Source organism: Kryptolebias marmoratus, linkage group LG20 (genome assembly GCF_001649575.2).
Source record: "Kryptolebias marmoratus isolate JLee-2015 linkage group LG20, ASM164957v2, whole genome shotgun sequence".
NCBI lineage: Eukaryota > Metazoa > Chordata > Actinopteri > Cyprinodontiformes > Rivulidae > Kryptolebias > Kryptolebias marmoratus.
The window spans coordinates 27,239,805-27,253,673 of record NC_051449.1 but is presented as its reverse complement, the minus strand read 5'-3'; the positions used below and the strand labels follow the sequence as shown (position 1 = coordinate 27,253,673).

Genomic DNA, 13,869 nt, shown 5'->3' with positions numbered 1-13,869 from the left:
CTGCCTTGAAGTCTTTGCTGGTACATTCTCGATAAGCCGAATTTGAGGTCCAGGTCCAAACTGTTGTTCCGAAACGAGGGCAAAATACAGGGCAAAATGGAAGTTTTATATAAGATGTAATCCTCTAATAACCCAAATTTTGGGTTGTTCTTTTAAATGCAACCTATTAGTCACTCTAATTTAATTAATTAATCCACTCCATCCATTTTCTTTACCCGCTTCTCCATTCTAGGTCGCAGGGAGCTGGTGCCCATCCCCAGCAGTCACTGTGCGAGAGACGAGGGACACCCTGGAGAGGTCGCAAGTCCATCGCAGGGCCACATAGAGACAAATGAGACAAACAACCATACACACTCTCACTCACACCTAGGGACAATTTAAGAGTTACCAAATAACCCAACATGCATGTTTTTGGTCTGTGGGAGGAAATAATTGATTAATTACTAAAGTAATTTTGACCCAATATTGTGGTAGAAAACTTAATCATCTATGGGTCAAGATGATAACCCAACCCTGGTGAGTTCAAACTACTCAGGATAGGCTTGGTCAAAAGCTGACCCAGCACTAGTTTTCAAATTACGTTGTTGGCTTTACTGCTGTTAGGGCTGCATTCTTGAATTTTTCCTCTTTTGGTCACATTTGATAAAATTGCAACACGGGTTTAGCTGTGTGTAATTGAAGTTTTCCCTTGAAGAAGTCTGAGCTGACACACAGAAAAGGAGATGGTTTGTGTCCAGTTCATTACTCTCACAAAGCTATACCTGAAAAGGTGTTAAATTTACACATGCATTTAGGGACTTTGTCCTGTCCATTAGTTAGGACAGGAAGTATTTGATTGTAATTGTTCAGTTTTATCCATTTGGGTGTGAATTTAAGGCCCTCTGCAACCCAGAGGAAACACCACTTCAGGTGAACCACCCAAGAGTCATCAATGCTTTGAGGCAGATGGACCCCCACAAAGCTGTGGGGCCAGATAGATGGTGTGGCTCCAAGAGTTGTAAAGGAGTGTGCAGTACAGCTGGCAGCGATATATACAGACATTTTTAACACATCTCTTTCATTAGAAACAGTTCCGAGGATTTTTAAACATTCTGTGATTGTACCAGTCCTAAAAAACAAATGCAATGAATGACATCTAACTTGTGGCTTTTACTTTTGTTGTCATTAAGTGTCTTGAAAAACTTTTGTTAAAACATTAACTTTGTGGTTCCAGAATCAGCAGACCCCTGTAGTTTGTTTACTGCACAAATAGGTCAGTGGATGATGATGTGGCTCTCTCTTTACATCATATCCTAAAACATCTGGATATTTCTAACACCTATGCATGGCTCCTGTTCCTGGATTATATCTCTGCCTTCAACACCATCAGGCCTGAAAAACTGGCAGATCTGGGAATACCAACCCCCACCAGAAACTGGATTTTGGACTTCCTCACAGAGAGACCACAGGTTGTGAGGATGGGGAAGAAGATTTCTGCTTAACTTACAGTCAGCACAGGCATCCCACAGGGATGTTGCCTCAGTCCTAAGCTCTTTACATTATATACAGAAGACTGTACTTCTGTACTTCTCTGCTCCTGGTGGAAGGCAGACGTGTTTTCTTTTCTCTTTCTCTCTGTCTCCTGAACTGCCCCCCGCCTCTATGCCCTGCTTTCTTTCGGAGCCTCTATTTTACAAATTCTCTAAAATTTTTAAACCATGGATCTGGTCAGCTGGTCTCTCAATGCAATTGATCAAATTTTCTTGACGGGAAGATAGAACTTGGGAGAGCTCTGACTTACCCTGAGGGGACATTTTTTGCTGGATACACAATGGATTCCTTGAGGAAATGGAATATTGTTTGTCTGACAATTTTTGTCTTTGGAAGATCTTAACATATTTGGGTTTTTGATAACAGGAGTTCTGCTGTTATTTCTGCTGTTATTAGGCAGTTACCTGACTTATCGTCAAATTCATTTGATGGGTTCGGTGGTCAACAATCAAACTGTGTGGAGCTGAATCGCAAGTTGGATGTGATGCTTTTACAGGACCACAGACTAAATTGCGTTTCTGGAACTCATGAATGATGAGTTACATCTTGGAGAAATTTGCAATTTGCTTGCTCAAATCAGACGGAATGGACCTGGAATTTGGCTGTTTGGATTCACCATTGAGAAGTATCAGCAAGACTTTCAAGGCAGACAAAACCAAGTCTGCCTGACCCAAAACAATTATTGTTTTGTGAATTTGGCTCCCCTAGGCTGGCCTTAGTCAGCTATCTTCAAATTCTTCCCCGGAATTTATGTAAACAAGATGCTCTGCTCCCTCTGCCTAAGGACATCTGTGGATCTGCTCTGGGCTGGCTGATAAACCTCTGTGACATGATTCATGGACCTCTCTACAAACACACACGCACCACACTGCCTCCCACCACCTCTACACACACACACATACGCACACTTTCCGCTTTTAAGAGTCATCTCTGTTATCCCACTCCCCCCTTCACTATCTTAGTATCGTAGTAATTATTATGATGGCTGTTAGCGGGCCTTGGTACTGTTAGTTAGACTTTTGGTACCTTTAGTTTAGCAGTTTATGTTAGTTTATGTATCTTAGTAATTATTATGATGGTTGTTAGCGGGCCTTGGTACTGTTACTTAGTTTCTTGGTACCCTTAGCTTAGTATTGTCATGTTGCAGTTTATGTTAGCTTATTTAGTCTTCCTGTACATTTAGTTTAGTTTAGTTTATCTTAGCTCATATTTTGACTGTCTTAGCCTAATTGTTGTTCAGTTCAGCTTTAACTTCACCATGATTTTATTTAGATTATTTTAGCTACTATTTTGACTGTTTTAGCTCATGTTTTAGATATGTTTAGTTTCATGATTTCATTTAGATTATCCTATATTTCATTTAGACTATACATGATTGATCTATATTTGATTATGTGTTGTAAAGCACTTTGAATCGCCTTGTTGCTGAAAAGTGCTATATAAATAAATTTTCACTTCACTTCACTTCACAGAATAACATGGTCATCAAGTATGCTGATGATATGACTATTCTTGGCCTCATTAACGAGAGGGGTGAATGATCATACAGGGACTTGATGCAAAAAATCTCCATTTACAGGGAGGAAAACGATCTGGTGCTCAATACAGAAAAAACTAAAGAGATACTGAACTTTAGAAGACTGGCTCCCTCCTTAGAGCCACTCTCCATTAAAGGGACCATTCTCAGTTGGAAGGAGAACACAACACTTGTGAAAAGAGCCCAGCAGAGACTTCACTTCATTAGAGTGCTGAAGAAAGCTGGACTTGGACATCAGCTTCTCATCCAAGCTTACAGGGGTCTTGCTGAAAGCCTCCTCATAAACGGCATCACAGTGTGGTATAGCAGCACCACCCTGGCTGAGAGGAAGGCATTGCAGCATGTGATTGAAGCTGCAGAAAAGATCAGTGGCTCCAGCCTCCCCTACATGGAAAAGATTTACACACAGTGCTGTTGGAGGAAAGTACAGCAGAGACCACCCTGCTCACTTTTTGTTCTTGTGGATGGATTCTGTTTATAACTTGAGACATCATAGGCCTGTGAGCATTGGTGCACACAGGACTCGCCTACACAGGAGCTTTTTTCCAGCCACTGTTAGATTGGTGGCAAGGGACATTAAAGATGGCAGGATCTATTCAATGCTGCAACATAAAATGTGGTGCATTTGAGCTGCAAAAAGATAATGTGCAACATCAGTGACTATTTATACATACATGGAAGCTCAATGACACTGAACCCACGTCAAGCTAGGTGGTCTCTTTTCTACGGACGTTTTAATTTTTCTATTACATACAGACCCGGCTCTAAGAATATTAAACCGGACGCTCTGTCAAGACTTTGGTCTCAGACTGAGGACCCTAACCGAGAAGAACCAATCATTCCCTCCACCATGTTCATTAGTGCACTTACCTGGGCTATCAAAGAAGAGATCACTGAGGCCCAACGGACTGAACCAGACCCGGCGGAAGTCCGCCAGGTACACATTATGTTCCCGAAGCAGTGCGAGGCAGAGTACTTGATTGGCTCCACTCCAGTCAGTTCACCTGCCACCCAGGCATAAATAGGATACTTCTGGTGGCCCACATTTACTGCAGACGTCAAAGAGTTTGTGGCAGCTTGCACTACATGTGCCTGCTTCAAATCCAGCAACCAACCTCCGGCAGGGCTTCTGCAGCCACTGCCTGTTCCAAGCCGTTTGTGGTCCCACATCGCACTGGATTTCGTCACTGGATTACCTCCTTTACAAGGAAACATGGTAATCTTAACCATCGTTGATCATTTTTCAAAGTCTGCTCATTTTGTTCTTCTTCCCAAGCTCCCATTTGCATACGAGACCGGTCAACTCATGGTGCACCACGTTTTTCGGATCCATGGCAAACCAATGGACATTTCTGTCTCGGACCAAGGACCCCAATTTTCATCCCAGGTCTGGAAGGCGTTTTGTAACAGTTTAGGAGCCAAGGTGAGTCTCACATCCGGTTACCATCCCCAATCTAATGGTCAGACTGAACGTTGTAACCAGGAGCTGGAAGCTGCTCTACGCATCCTGGCCAGTGATAACCCTTCGTCTTGGAGTCAACAACTTTCTTGGATTGAGTATGTACATAACACCCATGTCTCATCTGCCACCGGTTTGTCACCTTTTGAGGTCTCACTGGGTTACAATCCTCCACTTTTTCCCAGTTTCAAACACGAAGTGGCTATTCCATCGGTTCAGACTCACCTTCGCCGATGCCGCAGGATCTGGAGGCACGCCAGACACGCCCTCACCAGGACAGTTGAGCAAAATAAGAGGTACGCTGACCGCCACCGTTCTATTGCTCCTCCCTACCAGGTTGGTGATCGGGTGTGGCTGTCAACCAGGGACATTCAACTCAGAGACACTTCTAAGAAACTAGCCCCCCGGTTCACTGGCCCATTCCCTATTGAATGGATCATAAATCCTACCTCTGTCCGTCTCACACTCCCGTCTAATATCCTACATTCCATGTTTCCCAAGTCAAGCCTGTACTCCAGAGTCCGTTAAGCCTACCTACCGTCCTCCCCCCTCCCGCCCGAGTAATTGATAACCACCCTGCCTTCACGGTAAATCGCATCCTGGATGTCAGACGTAGAGGCAGGGGGTGTCAGTATCTGGTTGACTGGGAGGGATATGGTCCAGAGGAACGATCATGGATCCCCAGGTCTTTTTTTCTAGACCCCACTTTGATCACAGACTTTTATAGAGCACATCCAGACAGACGTCCTAGATCGCCAGGAGGCGATCGTTGATGGGAGGGTACTGTGAGGATCTAGAGTTTTCTTTGTCATTGCCCTTAAGGCGGGTCTTGGGACTCTTGCTCCACAGCTGATGCCTGTTCCCCTGATGAGCCCAATCAGTATTTAAGCCTGCAGTTGGCCTCAGATCTACGCTGGAGCATCAAGCCTTTTTGGAATCGATTTGCCACCTGAACTTTGTAAATACCTACCTGCCTGGATTTTTGAATTTTGCTGTGCACTTACCTGTTTTTTTGATTTACCTTCTACTGGACCACTTCTGGAACCTCTTTCCAAGACCTCCTTCTGGACCTCCATGCTTCCACGACTCCATACGCACCTCACCTATAAGAAAAGAGATACAAAGAACAAATCACCAACGTGAATGTCATTCAAAGCTGACCTGGTATTTGAGACTCACCTTGCTCCTTCTTGCCATTTCAGATCTGCCTGGCCTCCAGTACCTTGCGCATTTATATTCCATGTTGTAAATAAATCACTTACCTTTTACGATTGGTATAGTGTCTGGTTTCTGGTTCTCACTCTCAAGACAAACATGGTTTATGTCATTAAGCATCAATTCAATTCAAGATAGTGGCTACAGCAAGGCAATCTTAGCAGACACAAAAATGGCTATAACTCAATCGGTTTTACAGATATTGAGCTAAATGCTGGTAGTAACTGAGGGTAATCGACAACACATTCTGAGCACTACTAGATAATGCAAAATTTTACAGTACTCTATGAGATTGCAAATAATGTTATTTTCAAGGTCTGACCGATACATTTACAATTTTATCATTTATCATTGTAAGATAATATTAGTCTGAAATTTGGGCGTTATAAGTGGTGGGCAATATGCATTCCTTTAAAGAATGTCAGACCTTTAATTTACTTGATGGCTCAGATAATCTTAAGGTTTTTTTTCCTTTACTTTTATTTTTTCATCAATTAATAAACACTTCAGTTTTTAGGACATTACTCTTTTCAGTATGGGTTTATTTTATTCCAACTTAAAATTGCAAAGTCCAAGTTTCTAAACTGTAAAGTGGTCACTGAACTGACATGCTAATCATTCTCTCTCCACTCCCTCCTAAGGGTCATAAGAAGTCTTTGTTTGTCTGATCCACATGAGAGATGATTTGGTCACAGGTGTGAAGGTATGATCTGGTATGAACCTGATTTACAAAGATGGCTTTCTTCACACCTCTAAATCATTTGTCTTTCTGTCCAAAATATGAATATTACTGTCCTCCAAAAGAGGGTCCTTTATCCTTGAGATTTAAGTGAACATGTGAGTCCTGTCCTGAAGAGCTTGTTCACTGGTATTTGTGTAGTTATAACCTGCCTTTGCCTTTCAGTGGTGGGCAAAACTAAAACAAATTAACAAATTATATTTGTGCCTGTACCTGTTTATAAGGTTGCGTGTCTTTATTCGGATGTTAGCAAAATATCTCATATATATATATATATATATATATATATATATATATATATATATATATATACTAATGAAACATATACTAATATATTATATACTAATGAAACTGGCTTTAATTAAAAAATTGTTACCCTTAACCTGATGTTTTGTCATTTAAACTTTTGAGTCAATCACTACCATCAAGTAATTTCTGTAACTCTCTCTGAGACTTCTGCACCTATCCACAGGTATTTTTGCTCACTCCTCATGAGCAATCTGCTCCAGCTATCTCAGGTTTGAAGGGTTCTTTCTCCAGATGTTCTGGAGTGGCTCAGAAGGCCACTTCAGAATAGTCCAGTGTTTTGTTCTTAGCTGGTTTGGGTTCTCAATTAAAAACCAGGATATCTACAACTAAAACCTTAAAATCACGGCTTCATGTGGAAAATAAAACAAATTACCATTATGATGACAATCTCCATTTTTTACATTGAATCCGTGTTAAAAAAAATCTTCTTGCATGAGCATTTTCTTGTAATTGAAATGTTTAACTTTTACAAAGTACAAAAAGGAACAACATCTATAAAACATCCAGAATTTGTTAACTGTTTTTTATTCTTATACTTTGAAAATATTAAAACTAAAGTCCATACTTTTCCATATATTTTAAGACTGTGTTGGAACACTGAATAAAGCTAAAGGTTGAAAATTAAAAAAAAAAGTTCAAAATTTGAACCATCAAGTAAAATAGTCATTAGGATTTTGAATGTTTTACTTAATTTAGACAGCATTATTTTGTTAAACCACACAGCTTTAAAACAGCTCACAACATAATGACACCATAACAGAGCATTATGGGAAATGCAGTCAAGGAAGAGTCCCATACTGGCAACACAATAAGCACATAGCCATTGAAATGCAAATGATGTATGACTTATTTAGGTTATCAAAATAATAAAACAGATCCAAGCCAAAGACAGATGCAGATAGAAACACACAGAAAATGACGAGCACACACACCAGAGGGAGGTGCTGCGGTCTTCTTACTCTGATCTCGGCTGCCTTGGAAAGGACTCTGTCATCCATCTCTATGACATCTGTGTCCTGAGGAGACGACCAGCACAGAAGGCAGGAATGTTTGAGGAGGTTGGAGAAAGAGCAGTTATTTTTCCAGTCTGCCTTTCCTCTATCCTTCCCCTGTTCCCGAGATCCCTCCATCTTTTCCAGCTGCACTGCTGCCTCCTCCATTGCTGCAGTCATTACACTGCAGAGGAGGTGGAGCTTCCTCTGTCTGTGTGTGTGTATGTGTATGTGAGAGAGAGAGTGGTGGAGCAGAATGCACCACTGTAAGAACAGAAATAAATGAGTGTCTTTTCTTTTCTTGATTTTTCATGCCTCCATGTGCTTCCTCCTTCCCTTTAATCATAAGGCTGCTTTCCTCTCTTCACATCACACACTTCATACTGTACCCCCCCCCCCCCACACACACACACACACCACCACCACACACACACACAAACACGCACACACATTTAGTCCCCATCATTAGCCTCTGCAGTATGTTTCAGTCCACACACAAACACCCTCAAAGCTGTAAATGACTCATTCAGAAAATATCAAACATATATTAACAAATATATGTTAAATTTTATCACAATTTGTATCTATTGTAATCATTTCAAAATATCAAATCTGTCATTGGATACATAAACATTTCAAATACAATAATGGATAATAATTTTGCAAAGGTACAAATGCCCATTACAGTGACGTTGTGGGAGATAGTACACAGTGTTTGGACCTGCACAAATATGAGTCCTGGCTGATCAAATCCACAGGAGACAGTTCCAGGTACAAGTGTTCACCTGGGTGATCAGATATAAGTTACATCCTCTACATGCAAAGAAAAAAAAGACAAGTACCCCATGGTCAAACTGAGCTCTCAGTTGGTCAACAAACAGGATATCAGGAGGTTCAGCTTGAGGATTCTTCATCATAGGAATCCTGTTCCTAGTGCTGTGCTCCTCTGGATAGAGATCTCTGAGTTTGTTCTTGGGATCTGTTGGAGCCACTCTTCCAGTCTGTGGGTCACAGCACAGAATGCTCCAATGACCACTTACACCATTAAGGCTTTGACTTTTCACAACTTTTATTCAATTCAGTTTTTTTAATGTTTTTTAAATATAGCACCAATTCACAACAAGTTGTCTCGGGGCATTATACAAAAAAAGAAACATGTTTAAAGTATAAGTCCAACTCAGATCCAGATTCAAACTCAATTACAGTCAGTTTATTCCTATTATAATACAATACATTCACATACAGTACATTATGAAATGTCATTTCATAAAAGTTATGTTTCTAAGAAAGCCATCCGATTGAGTTGAGTCTTCACTTTGTCACAACCTGCATCCTGAACAGTACATTGGCGACAGTAGAGGGGAGCAACTCCCTTTTAAAAGGAAAAGCCCTCTAGGAGAACCAGAACCAGCAGAACTGCCTCAACCAGCTGGGGTATGAGAGGACAGTAATGAGACACAGACAAACACAGAAAGACTGGTTCTGTTGTAGCTATGGGAAGAAAAACAAAAATAGCATATGGTAATGGCAGCAAAAACTGCCTTTATGAAGATGGAAACTAGAAAGAGACAGTATAAACAGCAGCAGAGTGTAGAAATGTGGTCAGTTTGTCCTCTTGCAGTCTAAGCCTAGCAGTTAAACTAAGAGACAGCTCAGGTAACCCAATGAAACCTTAACTTTACAATTTATTAAATAGGAAAACCTTAAGCCTTGCCTTAAATGTAGACACTCTTACAGAAATATTTAACCCTAACCTTTAAGATTTTTGTAATTTTATTACATGACAAATTCACATTTACGTTTTTTAGATAATTTTAACACAAACCTATCAAATAGACCTTACATGATGCATATTCATTAGTGTAAAAAAGCCTATTTATTTTAAATGCATAATCCTCAGGTTTATGTATTTTGTATTAATAAAGAATAATTACTCTAAATTAATAATAATGGGTGTATTTATTTCAAATACATAAAGTATATTGTTTGAATTGCATAATAAGCAGGTTATCTATACAAAATAAATAGCATATATTTCTTTGAATTACATGTCATTTATTATTATGTAATAAACCAAATTAATCAAAATGCATCACATTTATGCAATTCCTTTCCATTCACTACAATCTTAATGAAAAAACAATTAAAAACAATTAACATTAACATTAAAGCCTAACATTAAAGATATTAAAGACGTGAAATTACACTATCTTATAATGATGTGTCAGTCAATTATGTATTTTAATGAAAGTTTGATTTGCGTACATTCACAGCAAGACCCTAGGTTCCATTTTGGTCATATGTCCCAGCCAATCTAATACTGTACTAGCGAAGTGTTGACCCCTTGCTGCTTTGTTATGATGCGCTAAGAGGATAACATCGTACCTCCTGTGACATATAAGAGTCAGTCCAACGGTCTTCCTGGTTTGCAGATTCAGTGATTTATTTTGTTTCAACACAGTGATTTTGGTACAGACTTCAATAACTCCAGCATACTTGACAACAGAGTTTACACAGACTCCACCATAGCGGTCAAGAACCTGTATGCCCTTCCAGGTTCAACACCTCCCTACTACCTGTCACCCCTTGGCTCATATACCTGAGCCTACAGCCTCATCTAGTGATCAAACACTTCAGTATTAGAAAATAAGACTTTACTTAAGTGAAGACAGGCTTTGGTAGAAACTGAATCACTTTTTTGTAGAACAGATATATTTTAAACACTTAACTATCTCCCACTGAATCTGGAAACAATTCAAGAAAAATCTGGTTTGAGTTGAGCCACTACAACACTGCCAGCTAACACACTATAACAATTACCCATCTATGAACCCACCTACACAGACATATTCACACATCATTCCCGTTAAATGCTTTGACACTAAAAGAAGAAAGAAAAACCTTTAAGGATACAAATTTATCAAACAGGTATTTCCCTGATGCACCCTTCAAGAACTAAGGGATCATTTAAACACAAAATCCTGTCTGACTGGAAAAAAAAGAAAAATCAGGTAGGGGCTGTGTAAGTGCATTATTGCCAGCCAAATCACTGGAGCAATTTGAGTTTCAGTGCCTGTACTTTTGGTGAAAGCTTGGTTGAGTCCAGGTCCTTCAGGATTTTCTGGTACACCTCGAATGTATGCTTCAGGCTTTTTGGATAGCTCAAGCTGAGTGTGTAGATCAGCCCATAAAGCATGGCTGACACTCTGCAGGTTATGGAGAACTTCCACACCCTCCAGCACAACACCAACATTAGCAAAGCCTCCATTACCTGGACCATCAGGACCATGACCCTCTGTCCTCTGACCATGACCCTCTGTCCGGACAGTGTAGATGCCCATGGTCTTCTCTGCAATGTCTGCCTCAGCCTCTCTGTATTCAGTGTCCTGGAATATAAAGAGAACTGAATGATGGGCTGTGTGAACGTACCCTTGAACACCAAAATCTAAGCAGTTCATCCTTAGGTCAACTGAGTTCTAAATTGAAGATATTTCTTCAAAGCACTGCATATACACATTCATGAGAATGAGATGAATGCAAGTTAAAGGTAACAATGACCTTAAGACCTTTTATCACCTCCTAAACCTGGAAAAAAATGGAAAAGTCATAAGGATGCTTTTGGTGTTCTTGTTAACATGAGATTACACATAGCCTAATCTCAAATTGTGCACTTTTCTATCAAGATGACAACAACAATTACAAATTCTTATGGTTTGAGCCACCACTGAGGGTAAGGTTTTGTGCTTCTTTAATATGGAGGAATTTCTAGGGAGACTGCTCTTTTCCCATTGAAGCCTTTGACCTGCCAGAAAAAAATGCAGTTAATAAAACACCAACTAAAACTATATAGATATATAGAAATACAGAACCAGAAACCCCCACTGATTTTTTTCAGAGATCAGTGATGAAAATACATAGCCAGTAGCTGTAAGAGTCAAATAAGAAACTGTTCATTGATGCAGGGTAAATGGATTGAAGGAAAGGGGGCAAACCTCTCCAACCCCATTTCCCTCTCTTCTATCCTCCACCTTCTCTACTCACCTCCTCTCTCTCCTAAGCTTTTGAAGGGGTATGGTTTACTCTCCTTACCCTCCTCACTGGAATTGTGGCTGCCATCAGTGGCAGTTATAAATTTATGTTTATTAAAATCTGATTATAATATATATTGTTGTTAAAAATGCCAATTTAAAGGTTGTGTAATTGTTTTCCAGAGTGGAACCAATACTTGATTTGTTGTTTGGTTTAGATTGATATTTTCAGTTGCACGCCACACTCTGTAGGAAGCAGCATGTTTTCTTTTCCTCATTAAAAAGAGACTTGACGAAGTGTGCAGTGAAGTTAGGTGGTGCGTAGGTAAAAGATGTACTCCAAGAGGCGCTTCTGTTAAAACTCCTTCACGCTAATGCGGCCTTATTTTATGTTTGTATGGAAATAGAGTGCTAATTTGTGAAGAACTTGTCAAGTTTCTGTTAGTCACGTGTTAAAGGTGAAATAAATTGTGTTAATTTTTTGTAAGTTAGACCACTGTATTATTTTTATGTTTTTGTACAGTTCTTACAGCATCGTTGGTGACACCTGTGACCAATTAAATGCCAGTAAATATCAAGAACGCCTTGTGTCCGTTTTTACAACTTGGAGGGAGTTAAAGGAATAATAGACTTGATGCACAAGCTCCACTACTTCCTGACAGGAAGACCTTTACTTCCTGCATTTACTATAAATTTAAGTGATTAATCAGGTGCACAGTACTACTCTTGAATATTCTGCTTTTTTCTGCCAAGGTGACAACAATTAAAAATCTGATAATTATCATCTAAAGTAGTAGTCTTGTTCTCACTTGTTTGAGTTGAGCCTGAGCACCTGATAAATCACTCAAAACAATAGCATGGTGCAGGAAATAAAGATGCAGCCTTCCAGTCAGGAAGTGGTGGAGTGTGTGCATCAAGCCTGTTAAGTCTAAAGCTCACATACATTGCGTTTTGCAGTTTTTTGCTACCTAGTAACAAAACTTGACCTTGTGATGTAAACAACAGGGGAGGTGTGGGCAGCATTGAAAAGTTGAAATGATTCAACTTTTCAGCATCCCCCAAAAAAGTGAGCTGTCTTGCATTGGCCTAAGAGAGGACAGTAGGAGTAAGAGGAGGGTTGGAGAAAGGCCAATGTAGTAGAGAGAGGACCAACCTTTCCCTATCCTAACCTTGTCTCTCCCTTTATCTCTCACCTGTTGGAAACAGGAAGACAGAAATTAAATTATCTTTGTAAACTACATTGTAGAAAAGATTTTGAGAATAACCCATTAGACCAACTTTGACACCTTTTTAAAATTCTCTGCTCAATGTATGTGTGAGGTGAAGACACACAAAGTGTGACAGAGGGAGAGAGTGAAATGAACAGCTAATCAGTCTTGTATTGGTTATACACTGCCTGGCCAAAAAAAAAAAAAAAAGGTTACACACTCAATGGGGTTAAGGTCTGGACTCTGTGGTGGACAATCCATGTGTGAAAATGATGTCTCATGCTCCGTGAACCACTCTTTCACAATTCAAGCCCGATGAATCCTGGCATTGTCATCTTGGAATATGCCTGTGCCATCAAGGAAGAAAAAAATCCATTGATGGAATAACCTGGTCATTCAGTATATTCAGGTAGTCAGCTGACCTCATTCTTTGAGCACATACTGTTGCTGAACCTAGACCTGAACGACTGCAGCAACTCCAGGTCATAGCACTGCCCCCACAGGCTTGTAAAGTCAGCACTAGGCATGATGGGTGCAACACTTCACCTGCCTCTTTTCTTACCCTGATGCACCCATCAGTCTGGAACAGGATAAATCTGGACTCATCAGACCACATGACCTTCTTCCATTGCTCCAGAGTCCAATCTTTATGCTCCCTAGCAAATTGAAGCCTTTTTTCCTGGTTAGCCTCCTTGATTAGTAGTTTTCATAAGGCTACACAGCTGTTCAGTCCCTATTCCTTCAGTTCCCAATTTGAGTAGTTTCTGCAATCTCCTTCGTTGTTTTCAATGATTTGACCCTTCTCAATCAGACTGACATCTTTTCTATGACCACAGGATGTGTCTTTCAAAA

At 40.1% G+C, this 13,869-nt stretch overlaps 1 protein-coding gene across 1 annotated transcript in view; it reads right to left on the bottom strand.

The window, feature by feature from the left end:
- The window catches only part of LOC108246684, a 52,423-nt gene extending 44,453 nt beyond the window's left edge, over positions 1–7,970 (bottom strand). The window contains exon 1 of the mRNA XM_037981942.1: positions 7,749–7,970. Coding sequence (XP_037837870.1) covers positions 7,749–7,961 — 213 coding nt within the window. The 5' untranslated portion in view covers positions 7,962–7,970. The remainder of the gene's footprint in view (positions 1–7,748) is intronic.
- Between the last annotated feature and the right edge of the window lie 5,899 nt (positions 7,971–13,869).